Source organism: Phaseolus vulgaris, chromosome 4 (genome assembly GCF_051622355.1).
Source record: "Phaseolus vulgaris cultivar YP4 chromosome 4, ASM5162235v1, whole genome shotgun sequence".
Lineage (NCBI taxonomy): Eukaryota > Viridiplantae > Streptophyta > Magnoliopsida > Fabales > Fabaceae > Phaseolus > Phaseolus vulgaris.
The window spans coordinates 7,359,330-7,378,958 of NC_143501.1; the positions used below are offsets into that span (position 1 = coordinate 7,359,330).

Sequence of the window (19,629 nt, forward strand, 5' to 3'; positions counted from 1 at the left end):
TATGTAAATTGGTTACCAAGATTTTAACTACTAATATTTTAGATTCTAAATTAGTCTTTTAAAAAACTAGTTTAGAATATAAAGTAGTTAGTAACTAGAATTTTGGTCAATAATGGTTAGATACCAATTCAGAAATTACTTTATAAATTTCTATTAATAATAAAAATTACTTTAAATATCAATAATAATTTTAATTTATAAAATAATTTCTAATTTAGTTAATTAGTAATTAATTATTTTGGTCTAAAAAATAATTTTTACTTAATATTTCTTTTAATGAACTAAACCTTTTCCCTTCTAGCACATTATTTTCTATTATTTCTACTATAGGTAAGTCCAACATTCAAATACACTTGTGAAGACTGTTCTACAAGGAACATGACTTCAATTGAACATCTTCAATGGGTAGTTTGTCAGTTGGAAAAACACAATCAGATTTACCTTTTTGTTGCAGCTCTTCACAAGGGGTAGGAGTGACATTATTGGAAACTCCAGAAATATCAGTGCAATTCCATTGAAGCTTGTGTTGTTCTTTACTCAGTTCCATTGTGACATTAGAAATGCAGATTCCAGTGAAAGGGTCATTAGGGATTCCTTCAAGTCTTGCAGCATATGTAACGTTCTTGGCAACAATATCTTTATAATTTATTCCAGAAATAACAGGAAGTGCTTTGGGATCAAATTCAGGGTCAGGGTGTGATCCATAAGAGCCAGTCATCCAAAACACATATTTCATGGTGTTCAGATTCAAATTTCTAACATATATGTTCTTCACATATGCACCTCTACCAACTGCTGTTTTGATTCTAACAGCTGATTGAGTGTCAATGGCAGTGAGATCTTCAACCCTAATATCTTCAATTCCACCAGACATTTCACTGCCTAATGCAACCATGGCACTGTCTGGGGATATACAAGTGATCCTTCTAATGATTATGTTTTTTGTTGGCTTTCCAAATTTAACTCCATAATTATCCCAACCACTTTTTGGTGAAATGCAATCATCACCAGAAACAATGTAGCAGTCTTCAATCCTAGTGTTTGTACATGAATCTATGGAGAAGACAAAAGTTTGGAATAATTAGACAATGGTTCTTGTTACCTAACCTAGCCAATTCAAGTAATAAAAACTTATTCATATGAATGCCCTTATTTTTTACTGCATAAATTTCAAAAATCCAAGTGAAAATAAGTATATAACAGAAAACAAACAATTTTTTACCTGGGTTTACGCCATCTGTATTAGGAGAGTCTATTGGGGCAAGAATGGTAAGGCCACTTACAATTATGTTACTGAAGATGTAAAGGTTGATCAGAATAATGAAGCACACTATACATAAAAGAGTATGCAGTTTTAAGAAATTTGATTAGAGAAAAAAGAAAATCTTATCAAACCTGCTGTAAATTGGATGGACAAACCAACTTGGGGAATTGATCAAAGTGATATTTGATATTTGGATTTGATCTGAGAACATGATCTCAATCATGTAGGGCCTAGTGAGAGTAAATTCCTTCTTTTTGAACTTGACCCACCAGTAAGATCCTTGTCCATCAAGTGTACCATTTTGACCTAATCACCAAGTTTAAGAAAATCCAATTCAAAATGGCTTAGTCACTAACAAAATAACTTAACAATCTTTAATAATAGAACACTGTTTGTGTTAAATAATTACCAGTAATTACAACATCAGTGAGATTATAACCAAAAATTAGACTGCTAAACCTTCCATCAGGAGCATCTCTTCCTTTTCCATAAGAAGGTAGTAGAGCAACACTAGGCCATTCTTTTTCATCCTGTTAATGTGATAAATGTAAGTCACCATTTTTTTTGCTAATTATACTTTATCATAAACAACAGATAAGAAAATGTAGATATAACAGGAAATTAAGAATAAAGAAATAAAAGGAAACAATATTCAGAATAAAAATAACATAGAGGAAAATCATACTTATATAATGACTATTTAAGTCTATGAAGTAGTGCAGTATAAGGCGAAAACTGGATGGAAAAGTAGTATTATGTCTATCATAAATTGTTTTGTTTCTGGTAAGATGAAGGTCAAGAACACTAATATGTATATTGTGGTTATAATATAGGATTATATTGGATTTTTCTATAGACTCTAAAAGAAGGGAAAAAATAGTGGGTCTAGGGTATACCTGGGAAGCAAGAATAACAGCATCCTTTTGAAGAAAAAGAGTGAAATGGCTGGTGAGATTAAAGGGTCCAGTTAGCCATTTCCCAGATGGCACAATAAGAGTTGCACCTCCATCAGAAGCATGTTGGGTGAGGTTGGCTATGGCAGTTGCAAAGATCTTTGTGTTGGATGTTTTCCCATCACCAACTCCACCAAAATCTGTCAAAGTTGCACTGTGCTTTCGACAATTGATTGCAGAATATTCACTGTTGCCCAATCCAATGGCCCTACATTCTGCTACTTTCACATTTAGTGATCCCAATGTTATAATTAAAGAGATCACACCAAGTACCTACACATACAGCACCAAACTCATCAGCCTCAGACCCATATGAAAAAAATAAGCAGTTTCCAAAGACATGTTTTGTTGTCTTCATAAAGCATCTACATGAACAATACGTCTGAAAAATATACCAGCAGTTTACTAACCAAAAACTTGCTATGAAAATTATCAAAATCCAAATGGAACTGCATAATTGCTTCCCAAAAACTCAATTTGATGGTTATTCATGTCAAAATATGTGTAATGAGTAAGAAAATCTAAAGAGAATTACATTGGTATTTCCAAGGTGTAGACACTGCTTCATGGTACGAGACATGGAACATTCAAGTTTTACTTTTTTCACTTTTCTTGTACAAAAGACACAAACATAGGCATATATAGTGATAGAAAGGGATAATAAATGAATTCACCCCACAAATATTGTTAATATTTATCTCGATTTTGATGGAGACTCGTCACATTTGGATGAGTATGAGTATTTTATGGATAATAGCAAATTTTTAAAATTAGATATGAGAATTAAGATGACTACGTACATATTTGGTTTGTCCTTGTTCAATACTCATTTTCGTGGTACTCGTTTCTATTTTAAACTATTAAAACAAAAATGATAAATGGTGAATTAAGAGAAAAGAAAAGTAAACTATTACAATCACGATAATTAAATAGTATTTTAACTTAATTAAAGAAAAAATAATAAAATTTAGAGAAAAAGGAAAAATATATTTTCCAAACATTAACTAGATTAATTAAATAATTTAATTTACAATGATTTTGATCTGTTTTATCCCTTCAGTTTAGGTTTTAATGAACTTCTGAATGTTTGACCTTTAATTTTGTTTGAGAATTATCCTGAGTCTAGATTTAGGATATAAGATCTAATATTTTTATTTTAATGAAACATATTAAAATTATTGGACAAAATCTTAGTTTTATACAAATTATTTTTTTGCTTCGAATTAAGAATAAAAGTGGTACGACTTATTTTTTGGTCTACGAGGAATTGAGACTTAAACATTTAATGGATTGTTAAGCTTTTTTTAATCTTTTTCCTTTAATTTTTTTTCATATCGCTATACTTATACAATGACCTCTTTTATCATTACACGTGATTTTTTTTCACATAATTTTTATTTCAAAATTAATTTCATATCATGAATAAACATATGTATTATATAAACATTACAAGAATATTAAGTTAGTGCTCGTGAGTATCTGTGGGTCATGAATTTGAACATTATTTTTGTGGGCAAGTCTACGCAAACTGGATAAGAAGATAAATAAAAAATATAGCGTCTCCCAAGCAAAGAAAAAGCTTAAGCCAATAATTTTAAAAAATAAGAAAGTATTAATAATTTATTTATAAGAATTAAAATAACACGAAATGTGATACTAAATTTATAAGATGAAAAAAAAAGTAATTTGAACATAGGTTTGACGGACGTAAAAGATGATATAAAATATATTTTAATGTAAATTCATAATATTATGATGAAGGTTTGATCGACGTAAAAATAATATTATTTTTATGAAGTGGGTATGACTAATGCTTATTGGTCTGCATGGAAAAAAAAATAAAAGATGGTGGATGTGATAGAAAAAAATAAAAGAGTGTGGATATAACAAGATAAAGACATACAATATTAAAACAAACAAAATTATTATGCATAACATGAAAGCTTTTTATAAAAAAAAATTATTGTTTAAATATATGTATGTATGTAAGATGTTGGAACCCCACTCATGAAGAATGAAGAAGGAGCCCTCGAAGAGCGCTCGAGGAAACGAGGAACGTAAGTCTCAACAATTTTCATGCAATTTTATAAAAAAAAAATTCAAACTTTCTAGCAAGTTATGGGGAATGATATGATCAAGATCTTTTAGTGGTAGGTAAGGGTGAAAGAGGTGTTCATTTCGCGTAAACTCAACAGGTGGGGAAGAAGATTTGGATTTGTGAAGTTTTTTGAGGTAGATAATGTGAATAGATTGGATAAGGAGTTGGACCATATCTATATTGGCAACATGAAACTTTTCGTTAACATTTCAAGATATAGAAGACTTGAGTACGAACACGAGGGAGGTTGTTAGAGGCAAAAAAACAGCAAGGTTATGATCATTCAAGTATAAGAGTAAGGAGGTATGGAGGATAAAGAAAGGGGTCGAGGATCGGAGGGCAAGTAAATGGTAGTAGTCCTTTGCATATTTAGTGAGGAGATCTTCACAAGAGAAATAGAAAGGTCCCATTGTCGAGACCAAGCATCTTGTTCTTCCATGGATGGAAAGTAGTGTGGTAGGCCATATGTCCCCTTAACTTTAGTCAACTGCGTGAAGATGAATAAGATTAGAGTGAGATACATAGGAATACTCTAATGTCTTCACTATAAAATCAATACTCAGGTGTTATGAATTGGCTTCAGGATAAAGATCAATTTCCATAAGTCAAAGCTTGCAGGAATCAATGTCGGAAAAAAGGCCTTTGATGTTTATGCAAAGAGCCAACATTGTACATTAATGAGGGTACCTTTTAAATACTTGGGACTGGAAGTAGGAGGAAATCCCAGGAAGAAAATGTGTTGGATACCGATTATAGAGAAGCTGAACGCAAAACTTAATGCTTGAAAGGGGAGTTTATTGTCTATGGCCGGCAGAATATGCTTAGTTAAATTGGTATTCACATCTCTTTCGTTATATTATCTCTCTTTCTTTATGGCACCTAAAACGGTATGCGATAGAATTATCAATATTCAAAGAAGATTTTTGTGGGGTTGGGGAAGGGAGAACAAGTCGATATCTTTAGAGGAGGGAGGGTTGGGAATTAAAGATGTCAGGAACTTCAATTGTGCTATTCTAGCGAAATGAAAGTGAAGGCTTTTGAGTGAAGAAAAGGGATTGTGGAAAGATGTTATGTTATCTAAGTATGGTATGGACTTATACCAAAATCAAAGCAATGAGAAGAAGTCCTCTCTTGGTGGTGGAGAGATCTATGTAAGAGTTGTGGTGAGGGAGAAGAAGTAAGTTAGTTTCATAGTGCAATCGGATGGAAGGTGGGAAGTGGGGATAAGGTGAGATTTTGGGAGGATGCATGGGCTGGTAGTAGTCCACTACGAGATATTTATCCTAGGTTGTTTTCGTTATCACTGAACAAGGGTTTAAAGGTGGCCGAGGTAGGCATTGGGGAGGATATTGGATGGACTTGGATGTTGGGATGGAGAAGGCCCAGGTTCAAGTGGGACTCCGAACTAATATATGAGCTGCTAAGAATGATAGCCAGGATCAAATTGAGTAGGGATGTCAAGGATACTCAGATTTAGGAAGGGAATATGTCTGGTGTGTTTTCGGTGAAAGCAGCGTATGAGTGTCTTTCTAACTATGCCAGAGGCTCTCCAAATAGTGTATTTAAGCAACATTGGCAGGTAAAAGCTTTCCCTATTGTGTTGATAACAATGGAGGGTCCTTCTAGATAGACTACTAAATAAAAAAAACTTAATGAGAAAAGGGATGGTGATTAATTACCCTTCATGTGCGTTGTGCGGCAGTGTGAATGAAACAACACAACACCTATTTTTGGAATGTATAGTCGTGTATGGAATCGATGTTTTAGATGGGTCAGAATAGTTTTTTTGTCCATAGGGAATTGAAATGTCACTTAGTGCAATTCTACTCTTCCCTTTTCAACCATAAACAAGATATGGTGTGGAAAGGTATGTGCGTGACAGTTGTAAGGTGTATATGGGAGCAAAGGAATCTTATAATCTTCAAACAGTGGTAGTGGATGATGATGAAATCTTCCATTTGGCCCAAATCAAAACTTGATTGTGGATGAAACATAGACTCCGGTCCTTTAACTACTCTCTGAAGTGGCACTTAAACCCAGTTCAATTCAATGTATAAAATGCTAACTTATCAATTCTGCAGAACTGTACGACAGGCTTAGAAGTTTGGATACCTGCATAGAAGGGGAGGAAGAGAGTATGTGAAGGGAAACATTGTACTATCTGGAAGAGGATTAAGCAAGGTTTGTAAGCCCTTTACTTCTATCGTGCTGAGAAGTAGGTGGGTGCACTGTCATTGTAAATCCTAACGGGATGTTGCTGTCAAAAGAATTTATAAGAGCAGTAGGAGTTATCTATGGATTCGGGGAATATCCCAAGGGGTTGTAATTGCTCTTTCATCATTCTAGTGCCAAAGGTTAAGGACCCAATGAGTTTGGAAGAATACAGGCCTATCTCTCTTGTTGGCGCAATTTACAAGATTATCTCTAAAGTTTTAGCTAACAGAATGAAGAGTGTCCTTCATAGGATTATTGATAGCTCCCAATCTGCTTTTCTCAAGGATAGGGGTTTGTTAGAAAGTATTGTACTAGCTAATGAAGTGGTGGAGGATCTTAGGAAGGGGAAGAAGTCTGGAATTGTTATAAAGGTTGACTATGAAAAGGCTTACGATTCTGTGCGTTGGGAGTTCCTGTACTATATGCTAAGCAGACTTGGATTTGGTGAGAAATGGGTGAGTTGGATTAAAGGGTGCTTGGAATCTTCTTCGGTGTCTTTTTTGGTCAATGGTAGCCCATCTAGGGAATTTACTCCATCTAGGGGACTCAGACAAGGGGATCCGATCGCCCCTTTTCTTTTCTTGGTAGTAGTGGAGGGTTTGGCAGGTTTGGTTAGAAAAGCTGTGAGACTAAAGAAGTTGGAAGGAGTAACAGTGGGTGTTAATCAGATAGAAGTTTCTTTGCTACAGTTTGCAGACGATACCTTAGTGGTATGTCAGGACACAATCCAAAATGTGTTCACAGTGAAGACGATTCTCAGATGCTTTGAATTAGCAGCAGGATTAAGGGTGAATTTCCACAAGACTAAGATAGGAGCAATTGGAGTTCAAGCCCAGCAAATCCTGGTTTATGCTAAGATGCTTAATTGTGCTCAAATGTCGATCCCATTCAAATACCTAGGGGTGCTAGTTGGGGGAAATCTAAGGAAGGTAGAGTTTTGGAAGGAGGTTATTGATAAAGTTAAGAGGAAACTTTCCACTTGGAAAGGGAAAAAACTTACCTTAGCAGGAAGAGTTTGTTTGATTAAAGCAGTTTTTACTGCAATTCCCCTGTACTATTTCTCAATTTTTCGGGCCCCGGTATCAGTGTGCAAAGAAATTACTAGTCTACAAAGAAGGTTTCTTTGGGGTTGGGGGAGTGAAGGAAGAAAAATTGCTTGGATAAAATGGGAAACTTGTTGTAAATCGAAGAAGGAAGGAGGCTTGGGCATCAAGGATGTTAGCAGCTTTAACAAAGCCTTGATTGCGAAATGAATGTGGAAAGGGAAAGTGGAGTCTGCAGGTAAATGGAGAGAGGTAGTCGTGTCCAAATATATAGAGTATGGTCAGAGAAGGTGTCAATCATGGTGGTGGCGTGATCTATGTATTATATGTGAAGAAGGTCAAACAGAAGTTGGTTCAACAAACAGGTATCTTGGAAGGTGGGGAATGGGAAAGATGTTCGTTTCTGGGATGATCCTTGGTTAGGAGGAGTTTCTCTGAAACAGAAATATCCTAGGCTACACCTCATATCAGAAGATAAAGAGAAAAGAATCCACCAGGTAGGGTTGTAGGAAGATTCCACATGGAAATGGAATTTAAGGTGGAGGAGAGTTTTTTTTGAATGGGAAAAAGATCAACTTCTACAGCTGGAAACAGACCTGTCTGAAGGAGTTTTGCAGCAAGGAGGTCAAGATAGGGTTGTTTGGAATGGTGAAGAAGGAGGTGTGTTTTCTGTTAAATCAGCGTACTGTGCCTTGGTTTCTTTAGCACCCTCTGAAAGATGTCAGGCAACAGAGTTACTATGGGATATCAAGGTTACTCCCAATGCTTTAATGTTGGCATGGAGGATAGTGAAAGGTAAAATGCCAACACGAGTCAATCTCCATAGAAGAGGGATCATTTTACCTTCCCTTTTATGCCCGTTATGCAACCAATCTGAGGAATCGGTCACTCATCTCTTTGGGGAATGTATGATTGCCTTCAAGGTTTGGTCGATGATTTCTACTTGGGTAGGGCTGAAGACAGTATACCATAAAGACTTGAAGCAGCACCTGTTGCATTTTACTTTGTGTCAGTTCAACGCGAAAAGGAATAGGGTCTGGAAAGGGATGTGGATTGCGGTCTTATGGAGCATTTGGAATCATCGAAATGGTGTGGTTTTTAAAGAAAGAAAGGTGGATGCTGAGGAAATCTTTAGTTTGGCACAACTTCAAGCATGGACTTGGATGAGGAGAAAAATAAAAAGCTTTGATTTTTCTTTCTCTGATTGGGTGTTATATCCTCTCAACTGCATTCAATCTTTAATCTGAGCACCAAATTCTGAGTTGGGATTAAGCTTCAGTAGGGGGAGACGTTATGATGTTGCAAGGCTTAATAGAAGCAAAGGAAGGTGTAGTATGTACAAAGAATGAGTACAGGGGTGCTCTGCTATCAGCAAAGGTTGAGGGGTGGACTGCTTTTATCAAGAGAGGGTGACAGGGGTGTTGGATCAATGAAGTATACTGATTCGGATGTTCTTGAGAACCTAAGTATAGGGGAGGTTTGGTCTGCAGATGAATTCTCTTTCTCCGTGTCTGGTGTGCTGGTGTGGCAGGAACACGTGTGCTGGTGTGGCAGGAACTCTGAAGGAATTCTTAGTAGAGCATATTTGTCTTATTAGAAAGGGTGTAGGAGTATTGGTTTTCTTGCCAATTATGTTATCTGGAGTCAATTGAGAGAGGACTCTGAAGCAAACCTTACGGCTGCTCAAGGTGAACCTGCTAGTGGCTTTTTTCTGGTCTTAAGCAGGAAACAGCAGAAGGTAACAACTTGGTAATCTTGCCTTGAAATGGGTTGAAATATGGAATGGTCTGTGTTATGGAGCTACAAAGAAGGAGCATCAACAAGTCTCCTTGCACATCTAAGGGCTTAGCGGTGCTGTAAATGTTGTGCCAATTATGGACTTTGGTGGATTTTGTTAGCAGTAAACGCCTCTCTAGGTGGTAGTAATTGCCACTCCAGTGCACTAGAAGAGCAAGTGAAGGGTGAAGCATTGAAAGACAACCAAGTTGAAGATGTGAACATGGGAACAGTACAGTAGAACCATGTAGGTGCTGGTATAGGTGGTGTTGGTTCTTTCAAGAGTGCATCCTTGGGTGCAGTTTTGTGAGGGCGGAGAATGGGACTGCAGTGCCAAATCCTCATGAAGTTGTGGCTAGGAAAGCACATTACACAAAGCTTTCTAGTTCAAGCTTCACTCAATATCATTGTCAAGCTGCTGAGACTGCAGGGAGCATAAGCTGCTGGATTGTTGAGGTCTGCACCACACTCAAATTCATCTCCCAATGGTGTTGGAATGAAAATTCTCAATGTGGTGTGGTACAGTGGATACTAGTTCAAGGGGTTTTAATCTCGTTTAGAAAGATATCTTAGGGATGTGCTGAATTCTTGTAGGATAAGTGTGCAGGTGGAGGTACGGGGAAGCTTTTTATGAAGTGGAGTTTGGATTTAAGTGTTCCTTCACTTTTTTGGTCTTCTCTTTGTGGTTTAAGGGAATTACTATGTAAAGCTTAAACTGGTTGGAGGGGTTTTAGAATGCTTGTGATTTGTTCTAAGTTCAAAAGTGATTTTTCTTGTATACGGGTTGGGATACCCCTAAAGTATCTCTTTAATTTATTTTATTTTTTGCCGATAAAAAAAAAAAAAAAAAAAAAAAAAATCTATGGATGGGTGTGGCACGGGGGCTGTCAAGGTGTATGAGGTGGAGATCAGATGTAATAGGTGGAGGCAACAGTGATGGGTGGACATCTATGCCATAAGGTGCCTGAAGGTATTTAACAGGGATATCCAGAGTGGGGTGCAAGGCAAAAGGGATGTAGAATGGGAAGTTTGTGTGAAGCTGTAAGTTGGGTGGTGTTTGAGTGGAGGTGATGAGTCTAAAGCTGAGTAGTGGTGCTGGTAAAGAGCTTGTGTGCGGGGCTGTGGAAGTAGTGACTCTTATGCTACATAGTTGTGCCATATCAGATTCTATGCATCTTTAGCACTTTATGGATGCAATCATATGGAACTAAGCTTTGTTGTAAACCAAAGGAAATGTATGTTCTGGACTTGTATTCCTAGGCACAGCAGGCAGTCGTGTGTTTTATAGGAGTTTTGTTTTGGTTTGCTTTTGCAGAAAGTGCAGGATTTGGAGGGCTCTCCAGCCAATGAAATGCTGGTATTATGTTGTTGTTACATTTTAATTTTGGGGCATAATTTCAACTAAAGATTATGAAAAATTAAAATAATTAATAAGAAAAAATAGAATGGTATTAGAAATTTTAAGTGAAAAATTCCTTTAAATAGAGGTAAAAAATCACCGGCGAGAAAGTCAAAACTTTCACTACAATAGTACTGAGAATACAATGAATTCCTCTCAGGTTAATAGATAAATAGTCTCAAAACAAACTAAACTATATGGATTAAACACGTGCACCCAAAGAGATAGAAAGTATATGAAAGGAGAGAGGAAACAAGTGTATGTTGTTGTTTTTGTTGTGTTACATTGCTTGAAGAAAGTTACTATAAATAATGGTTATAGAAGACAACAATAATAAAAAACAATTACTTGAGAATAGTAAGTAACTTTCATTTGATAACAATTAATTGTGAACTCTAAGTAATCTGTCTTTGATTACAATTAATTGTGAACGGTAATAACCTCTTTTTGATTTCTTTGGATATGCTCATTCATTATGTCAAGAAAACGGCAAAAGTGAGTCATATCCCACAACCAAGAATTTTGTATTCTTAGTCAAGTGCTGGAATTATTTGTTTTTGCTGCAGCCATGGTCTGTTGTTAGAGGTAATAATGCTGGTTTAGTACTGATATGGTGTGCAAGGACGAATTTGCGCGTTGATCAGGAGAATGCCTGTCGTAGCCATAGTGGACTGTGATGCTAGAATGGTGCTTTTAGGCTGCAGCTGCATGCTTTAACTGAGCTATCTTTGTGGAGCAGAGGGTTTGGTACAGTGGCTGTCTGGGTTTGCTTTGGTTGCATATGGTGCAGATTCTTATCTTTTGTAGGAGTAACTCTTAGTTGAAGATACAAACGGTATGTGTATGTTTGAACCAACGATGGCTTGGCCTGTTTATCCTTTGGTTTGTATCTTAATTGTTTAGTTTTATTTAAGAGTTGAGATACCCATTTAATTCGTTGTTGATAAAAAAAACCACTAGAAACTTTTTATTAAAGATATATTAATGGTATGTGTTACATTAAAAGGAATACTGTCCCTTAAACAAGATCTTTATTTCTACTATATATAAGTCCAAGATTCAAATACACTCGACAAGACTGTTTCATAAGGAACATGTCTTGAATTGAACATTTTCAATGGGTAGTTTGTCAGTTGGAAAAGCACAATCAGTTTTCTCTTTTTGTGGCAGCAATGCACAAGGGGTAGGAGTGACATTATTGGTAACTCCAGCAACATTAGTGCAATTCCACTGAAGCTTCTTTTGTTGTGCACTCACTTGGACTGACACATTAGAAATGCAGATTCCAGTGAAAGGGTCATTTGAGATTCCTTCAAGTTTTGCAGAATACGTAACGTTCTTGGCAACAATATCTTTATAATTTATTCCAGTAATAGTAGGAAGTGCTTTGGGATCAAAGTTAGGGTCAGGGTGTTCTCCATAAGAGCCAGTCATCCAAAACACATATTTCATGGTGTTCAGATTCAATCCTCTAACAAATATGTTCTTCACAAATCCACCTCTACCAACTGCTGTTTTGATTCTAATAGCTGATTCAGTGTTGATAGCAGTGAGATCATCAACCCTAACATCTTCAATTCCACCAGACATTTCACTGCCTAATGCAACCATGGCACTGTCTGGGGAGATGCAAGTCACCCTTCTAATCACTAAGTGTTGGGTTGGCCTTCCAAATTTAATTCCATACTCATCCCAACCACTTTTTACTGCAATGCAATCATCCCCAGAAACAATGAAGCAGTCTTCAATCCTAATGTTTGTACATGAATCTATGGAGAAGACAAAAGTTTGGAACAATTAGACAATGGTTGTTACATAATCTAGCCAATTCAAGTAATAAAAACTTCTCAATATGAATGCTCTTATTTTTTACTGCATAAATGTCAAATATGTAAGTGAAAATAAGTATATAACAGAAAACAAACAATTTTTTACCTGGGTTTACACCATCTGTATTAGGAGAGTCTACTGGGGCAAGAATGGTAAGGCCACTTACAATTATGTTACTGAAGATGTAAAGGTTGATCAGAATAATGAAGCACACTATACATCAAGGAAAAAGAGTATGCAGTTTTAAGAAATTTGATTAGAGAAAAAGAAAATCTTATCAGACCTGCTGTAAATTGGATGGACAAACCAAGTTGGGGAATTGACCAAAGTGAGATTTGATATTTGGATTTGATCTGAGTACATGATCTCAATCATGTAGGGCCTAGTGAGAGTCAATTGTTTCTTGTGGAACTTGTCCCACCAATAAGATCCTTGTCCATCAATTGTACCATTTTGACCTAATCACCAAGTTTAAGCAAATCCAATTCAAAATGACTTAGCCACTATAAAAATAACTTAACCATCTTTAATAATAGAATACTGTTTGTTTGTGTTAAATAATTACCAGTAATTACAACATCAGTGAGATTAGTCCCAAAAATTAGACTGCTAAACCTTCCACCAGGAGCATCTCTTCCTCTTCCATAAGAAGGTAGTATAGCAAGATGAGGCCATTCTAATTCATTCTGTTAATGTGATAAATGTAAGTGAACATTTTGCTAATCATACTTTAGCAAAAACAAAAATATAAGAAAATGTAGATATCATGTGTGTTGTTTGTTGAACTATGGATTACCCTTATCTATATTGAAAAGGAAATTAACAAAAAATAAATAAAAGGAAAAATAATATTCAGTATAAAAATAAAAATAATATATATAGAGGAAAGTCATATTTACATAATGACTATTTAAGTCTATGTAACAGTGAATGCATAAAATTGGACAACTATTTTGCATATAATCAATTCAAAATATATAAATATATTTTAAGAATGTAATTTAATTATTATTATTATCAAATATAAAAGATTTTGTATATCTTTTTTGTCAATAAAAAATAAATTTAAATTAAGCGAGACACTTCAGAGAGTTGAGAAGTGTCTCAACTCTTATACAAAAAGATCACAACATAAATAAAAAGAACATTCAAAATTCAAAACAGCACAAGCAAAAGATGTTGTATATAATTTAAGTAATAAAACATTGTATATAATTTAAGTAATAAAACAAAAACTATGACAATTTGAATTAGATAACATGAAATAATTTAGAGAAGTATATATGGTATTGAAATAAATAAATAAGAGGTGATTAAAAGAGATTTAGACAATTAAGAAGATCAAATATTATATACAAATATTGAAAAAAAATGTGTAATTAAGTGAATGCTTCATTGTCTAGTATGTATTGTTGTTATAATATAGGATTGTATTTGATTTTTCTATAGACTCTGAAAATTTCATTGCAAAAGAAGGGTGAAAATAGAGGGTATAGGGTGTACCTGAGAAGCAAGAATAACAGCACCCTTTTGAAGAAAAAGAGTGAAATGGCTGGTGAGATTGAAGGGTCCTGTTAGCCATTTCCCAGGTGGCACAATAAGGGTTGCACCTCCATCAGAAGCATGTTGGCTGAGTTTGGTTATGGCAGATTGAAAGGCCTTTGTGTTGGATGTTTTCCCATCACCAACTCCACCAAAATCTGTCAAACTTGCACTGTGCTTTCTGCAATTGATTGCAGGATATTCAATGTTGGCCAATGAACTATAAACCCTAGACTCTGCTACCTTCACATTTAGTGATCCCAATATTATAATCAAAGAGATCACACCAAGTACCTACACATACAACACCAAACTCATCAGCCTCAGACCCATATGAAAAAAATAATCACTTCAAAAGACATCTTTTTTGTCTTCATAAGCATCTATCTGTATGAACAATACGTCTGAAAAATATATCAACAGATATTAGGGTTTTAAGTGTGAATTTGATCTCAGATTGCCTAAAAATAAGCATGAAGAAGAATACATAAAAACTATCAAAAGTTTGCTATGAAAACTATCAAAATCCAAGTGGAAGTGGATAATTGCATCCCAAACACTCAATTTGACAGTTATTCACGACAAAATCAAAAGTTTGCTATGAAAATTATCAAAATCCAAATGGAAGTGCATATATAATTGCATCCCAAAAACTCAATTTGATGGTTATTCACGACAAAATATGTGTTGTGAGTGAGAAAATGTAAAGAGAAAAAGAATTACATGAGCATTTCTAAGGTGTAGACACTGCTTCATGGTATGGGACATAGCAGATTCAAGTTTTTCTTCTACAAAAGTTAAAATATAGGCATATATATAGGGAATATCAAATACAAAACTCACTCATGATAATGAGGACAAATGAATCCGTTTTGTAAATATTGTCAAAATTGGATAATTTTGATAAGAAATTCTTGTAGAATAGATACAAATTTGTATAGATAATACTTGTTTTATTTTTAAATTTAGTATAAAAATGGAGTAATAAATTATTAAAACATCTTTAGTTTGTTAGGTAGTCTTTAAAATTTATATTGATTTTTTTTTCTTAATTTCCTAACCTATTTATAGAACATTCACTTAATTATTTTTACTCTTTTTTATAATTATTTCAACTTTATGTTTTGTTATTTATACTTTGATTTAAGGTTTATGTAATTATAATTTTTTTATATTTAATATTACATAAAAGAAATGTACATCATTTTGTTATTAAATCTTTAATAATATCATATTTTATTTTTTGTAATTTTTATTTTTTTAAATTTATTTAGTTAATATTTTAAATAGTAAGAGATATATACGTATTCGATGGGGATGAAGATGATAAAAATTCAATACCTCTTTAGGTATTGAGACCAAGATAAATATGAAATCTCATAAACGAAGATGAAAAAAATAATAATGTTGTACAGTTTTAAAATTTTCATTATTCATATTAACTATTTTATATTTTCATTCTATTCTTATCGACTCAATTTTATATAGAAAGTTTACTTTGAATGGAAATAAAATATAACAGCTATAATTATAATTAAATAAAAAATTAATTGATATATTGACTGAATATGGTTTAATATTAATAGAGTATTATAAATATCTTAAATCTAAGAAGAAAAACGCAATCAGAGAAAACTGAAAACAAATGTTTTTAAATATAAATAGACAAAATTGAGATTAAAAAATTAATATAGAAAAAAATAAAAGAAACAAATTAATTAATAAATGTGAACTGACCATATATTTTTAATATTAATAGAGTAATATAAGTATATTAAATTAAGAAGGAAAGGTTACTTTGAAAAAAAACTGAAAATAAATATTTTTAAAATGTAAATAGTAAAAAATAAAATTTAATATAGAAAAAAATTATTAAACCAAGAATTGAACACCTGAAATATTAATATTAAAGGAAGTTTTAGTTGGAAAAAAAATCTGTTGTAAAAGGAATATTTGAAAGCAATTAATTATTGGTTAATATCAAAATCTTAATGTTTTTTTGACATTCATTTCAGTCTATGAGTGTTTTAAATTAAACATTGTATTTAATACATTAATTATTTTTTTCACCTTTATGATTATAGTTTTTTATCAAAAATAAATAAATAAAAATAAAAAATGGATATTCTAGGAATATTCCAATTTGTATACAAGAACTAAAAGTCTTCATCATGTATAGGATTAGACCATAACAAAACAATCTATGATTATAGTTTGTCATATGAAAAAATAACAATTAACATAATAATTCTTTTAGAATTAAAAAATGAAACTTAAACAAAGAAGAATAGAAGAAAATTCAAATTAAGATATGGGAGGCACAAAAGATATCACTTGAAAGTTTGGAATATAAATATAAAATGATTTTTTTTAAGTTTAAATAATTTTTTGTGAAGAAAAACTAATTTAGATGTAAATAATTTTTAATTTAATTATTTTTTAGTATGGCATACATACGTATATATTTTATTTTTATTAAATTTTTCAAAATAAACTATATATATATATATATATTAAAAAAAATATACAAAGCATACACATAAAATCTTTTTCTATTTCCTCAGCATAGCTTTGCTCAACATCATCTACTTCACAAATACACAAAATAGGATAAAATAGGACGTTAATACATATCATTATTTGTATGTAAAATCGAGTTAACTACAGATTTTTGCGATAAATTTTTTCTTATATAACAATGAAGTAATTTGACAAAAGAATCGTAAATAAAATCCGTACATAATTTTAACAGATTAACAGATTGAAGTAATACAAATAATATAATAGGTTTAATTACCTTTTTCGTCCCTATATTTATAGTCAATAGTCAATTTGGTCTAGTGGTTTTTAAAAAATTCAATTTGGTCCATAAGTTTTTTAAAATGTATTCAAAATTGTCTTTTCTGTTAAATATAACCAAACGGCGTTAAGTGGTGCTTATGTGGTAGACACGTGTAAGTTAAGTGGATGATGCTTACATTACTTTAGTGAATACTGAATTAGGGTTTAGGTTATTCAAATTGGGGATTTCGAATTTCTGTATATGTTATCTAAAAGTAATAAAAACACATAACCACTCTGAAACTAAGTCAAAAATTACTAAAAGGAGCAACCACAAAACGACACCACGGTCTGGATCGCAATCGCTGCCCCTTCACCACCTCTGAACCGCACCACATAATCGCTCCTCCAAATCGACCATGGCAACTCACCATCGTAACTCACGATCGCACCACAGAATCGAATGAGGGGAGCACACCTCCGAATGGAATCGAAGCAGGGAAGCGCACCACAGAATCCAACCAGGGGAGCAATCCTTGTATCAGAAACCCTAAATCAGAAATTCGAAATCCCCAATTTGAATAACCTAAATCCTAATTCAGTATTCACCAAAGTAATGTTAATCCACGTAACTTACACGTGTCTGCCACATAAGCATCACTTAACGTCGTTTGGTGATATTTAACAGAAAGGACCATTTTGAATACATTTTAAAAAACTTAGGGACCAAATTGAATTTTTTAAAAACCACTATACCAAATTGACTATTGGCTATAAATATATGGACAAAAAAGTAATTAAACCAATATAATAATAATAATAATAATATTATTATTATTATTATTAAAATATTATTAATGTTATTAATATTATTAATACTAATGATATTATAAATGTTATCATTAGTAGTAATATATAATACGAATGATAATATTGGTATTCATGTTATTGTTAATATTATTATTACTATTAATAATAATAATAATAATATTTATAATAATAATAATTAATAAACATATTAATGATAATTATAATCATTACAAAAATAATAATAATTATAATATATTACAAAATTTTGTTGGTGTAGTGATTAAATGTTGTATGTGTAAACTAGATTGAAGAGATTTCTTTTATTTTTCATTAAAATTTTTTATAGACGTGATTTTTCTAAAATGAAATTTGAATAACTAATATTTTTTTATTTATAAACTTTATACTTAAATAATAAAATATTCATATTTTATATCGTTTATACCACTTCTACTTTTAAACAATTAACTAGGTACTTGCAATTATTTAGTTAAAAATATTAATATAAATTATTTAATTAATAATATATTAATATATAAATTATTTAACGAATAAATAATAATGTATTGATTTTATAATAATAATCTATTAATTATTTAATTAATAAATTCTAACCTATTTATTACTTAATTAATAAATAATAATCTACTTTTTTAATTAATAATTATCAATGTGATACTTATTTAAATAAAGATATCTAATATATATTATTTAATTAATAATATGTTAATTATTTAATGAATGGATAATAATCTAATAGTTACTAAATTAATAACTATTAATCTATTAACTATTCAATTAATAAATATTTATATAAATTATTTAATTAATAATATATTAATGAATGATTCTTTAATGAATAAATATTAACGTATTAATTATGTAACTTATGTAATAAACTTATTAACAACTTCCATGTTAATATTTAGTGAAAATATTTAAGTTGAAAATTATAGAAAAAATATCTTATAAAAAATTAATAAGCTTAATCACATAAATAAAAGTTTAGGTGTGTATTTTTCAAAAAGGTAAAGTTTAAGGACAAATTGGAATATAGAATGTGTGATGAGAATCAAGTAAAGGAGGCTTTTATTGATGAAGGAAGAGGTCATTCGCCTTCACATCTAAAGTTCTTCCTTCTAGTCTTCTCAAAATTAAAAGAAGACATAAAATAAAGATGAGGCCCAAGCCCAAAGCCCACGCCCAAGCCCAAGAAGGCCAAAGCCCAAAGAGCCCAAGTCCATCCCATGAAGGGCAAGGCCAAGTTTTAAATAATAAAGAATATTGTTTAGAAAGGTGCTTAGAGAGAAACATAAGATACCTCTTTTGTGAAAGCATCTTTAGGTCTTTAGTTTAGGAAAATAATAGGAAGCTTAGGGGGTGTGAGCTTAGTAGAGTGGTGTAGACATAATAGGGAGGTGCCAAAGTAAGAGAGAAAGTCACACCTTCCTCATGACTATAGTTGGCGCCACTTTCATTTGTATTTGGGGGAAATTTTGAATTTAATTAGCTTTGCATTTCAGCACCTCTAGGCTATAAATTAAGGTGCTGCCTTTGTATTTTTCAGATATGAATTTTGATTAGAGAAACTATACTCAATTTTTGAGAGAATGGAAGAGCTTTGTGCCTTCCTCACTTAGTCTTATCTTGAGAGTTCTAAGGTTACCTCAAGTGGCGGCTTGCACACTCATCTTGGAGTCACCATCCTCTAAGTGGCGTGATCATCAAACCAAAGCATCCATCTCCATAAGTTCTTCTTTCCTTTCATCTCCATTATCATACAAAGCATAAACATGTCTTAGCTTCTTTGTTCGGTTCATCTTCCTTCTCTTGCACTTATGTTCGGCTGTTTGCATTTGTTTATGTTTTGATTCGGTTCTATAGTTCCAATTCATATTTTGTTCGGTTCTTATGCTTTC

At 32.6% G+C, this 19,629-nt stretch overlaps 2 protein-coding genes across 2 annotated transcripts; both read right to left on the reverse strand.

Moving 5' to 3' along the window:
• Nucleotides 1–243: 243 nt before the first annotated feature.
• Nucleotides 244–2,814, reverse strand: LOC137837069 (putative polygalacturonase). The gene is made up of 6 exons (XM_068645925.2): nt 2,753–2,814; nt 2,161–2,490; nt 1,674–1,794; nt 1,396–1,570; nt 1,223–1,293; nt 244–1,053 (listed from the first exon to the last, which is right to left on the reverse strand). The coding sequence occupies exons 1-6, from the start codon at nt 2,795–2,797 to the stop codon at nt 368–370; spliced, it is 1,428 nt and encodes a 475-aa protein (XP_068502026.2). The 5' UTR covers nt 2,798–2,814; the 3' UTR covers nt 244–367.
• Nucleotides 2,815–11,719: 8,905 nt separating this feature from the next.
• On the reverse strand, nt 11,720–14,899 carry LOC137836396 (putative polygalacturonase). Its single transcript, XM_068645122.2, has 6 exons — nt 14,843–14,899; nt 14,081–14,413; nt 13,143–13,263; nt 12,861–13,035; nt 12,683–12,753; nt 11,720–12,516 (listed from the first exon to the last, which is right to left on the reverse strand). The coding sequence occupies exons 1-6, from the start codon at nt 14,885–14,887 to the stop codon at nt 11,831–11,833; spliced, it is 1,431 nt and encodes a 476-aa protein (XP_068501223.1). The 5' UTR covers nt 14,888–14,899; the 3' UTR covers nt 11,720–11,830.
• Between the last annotated feature and the right edge of the window lie 4,730 nt (nt 14,900–19,629).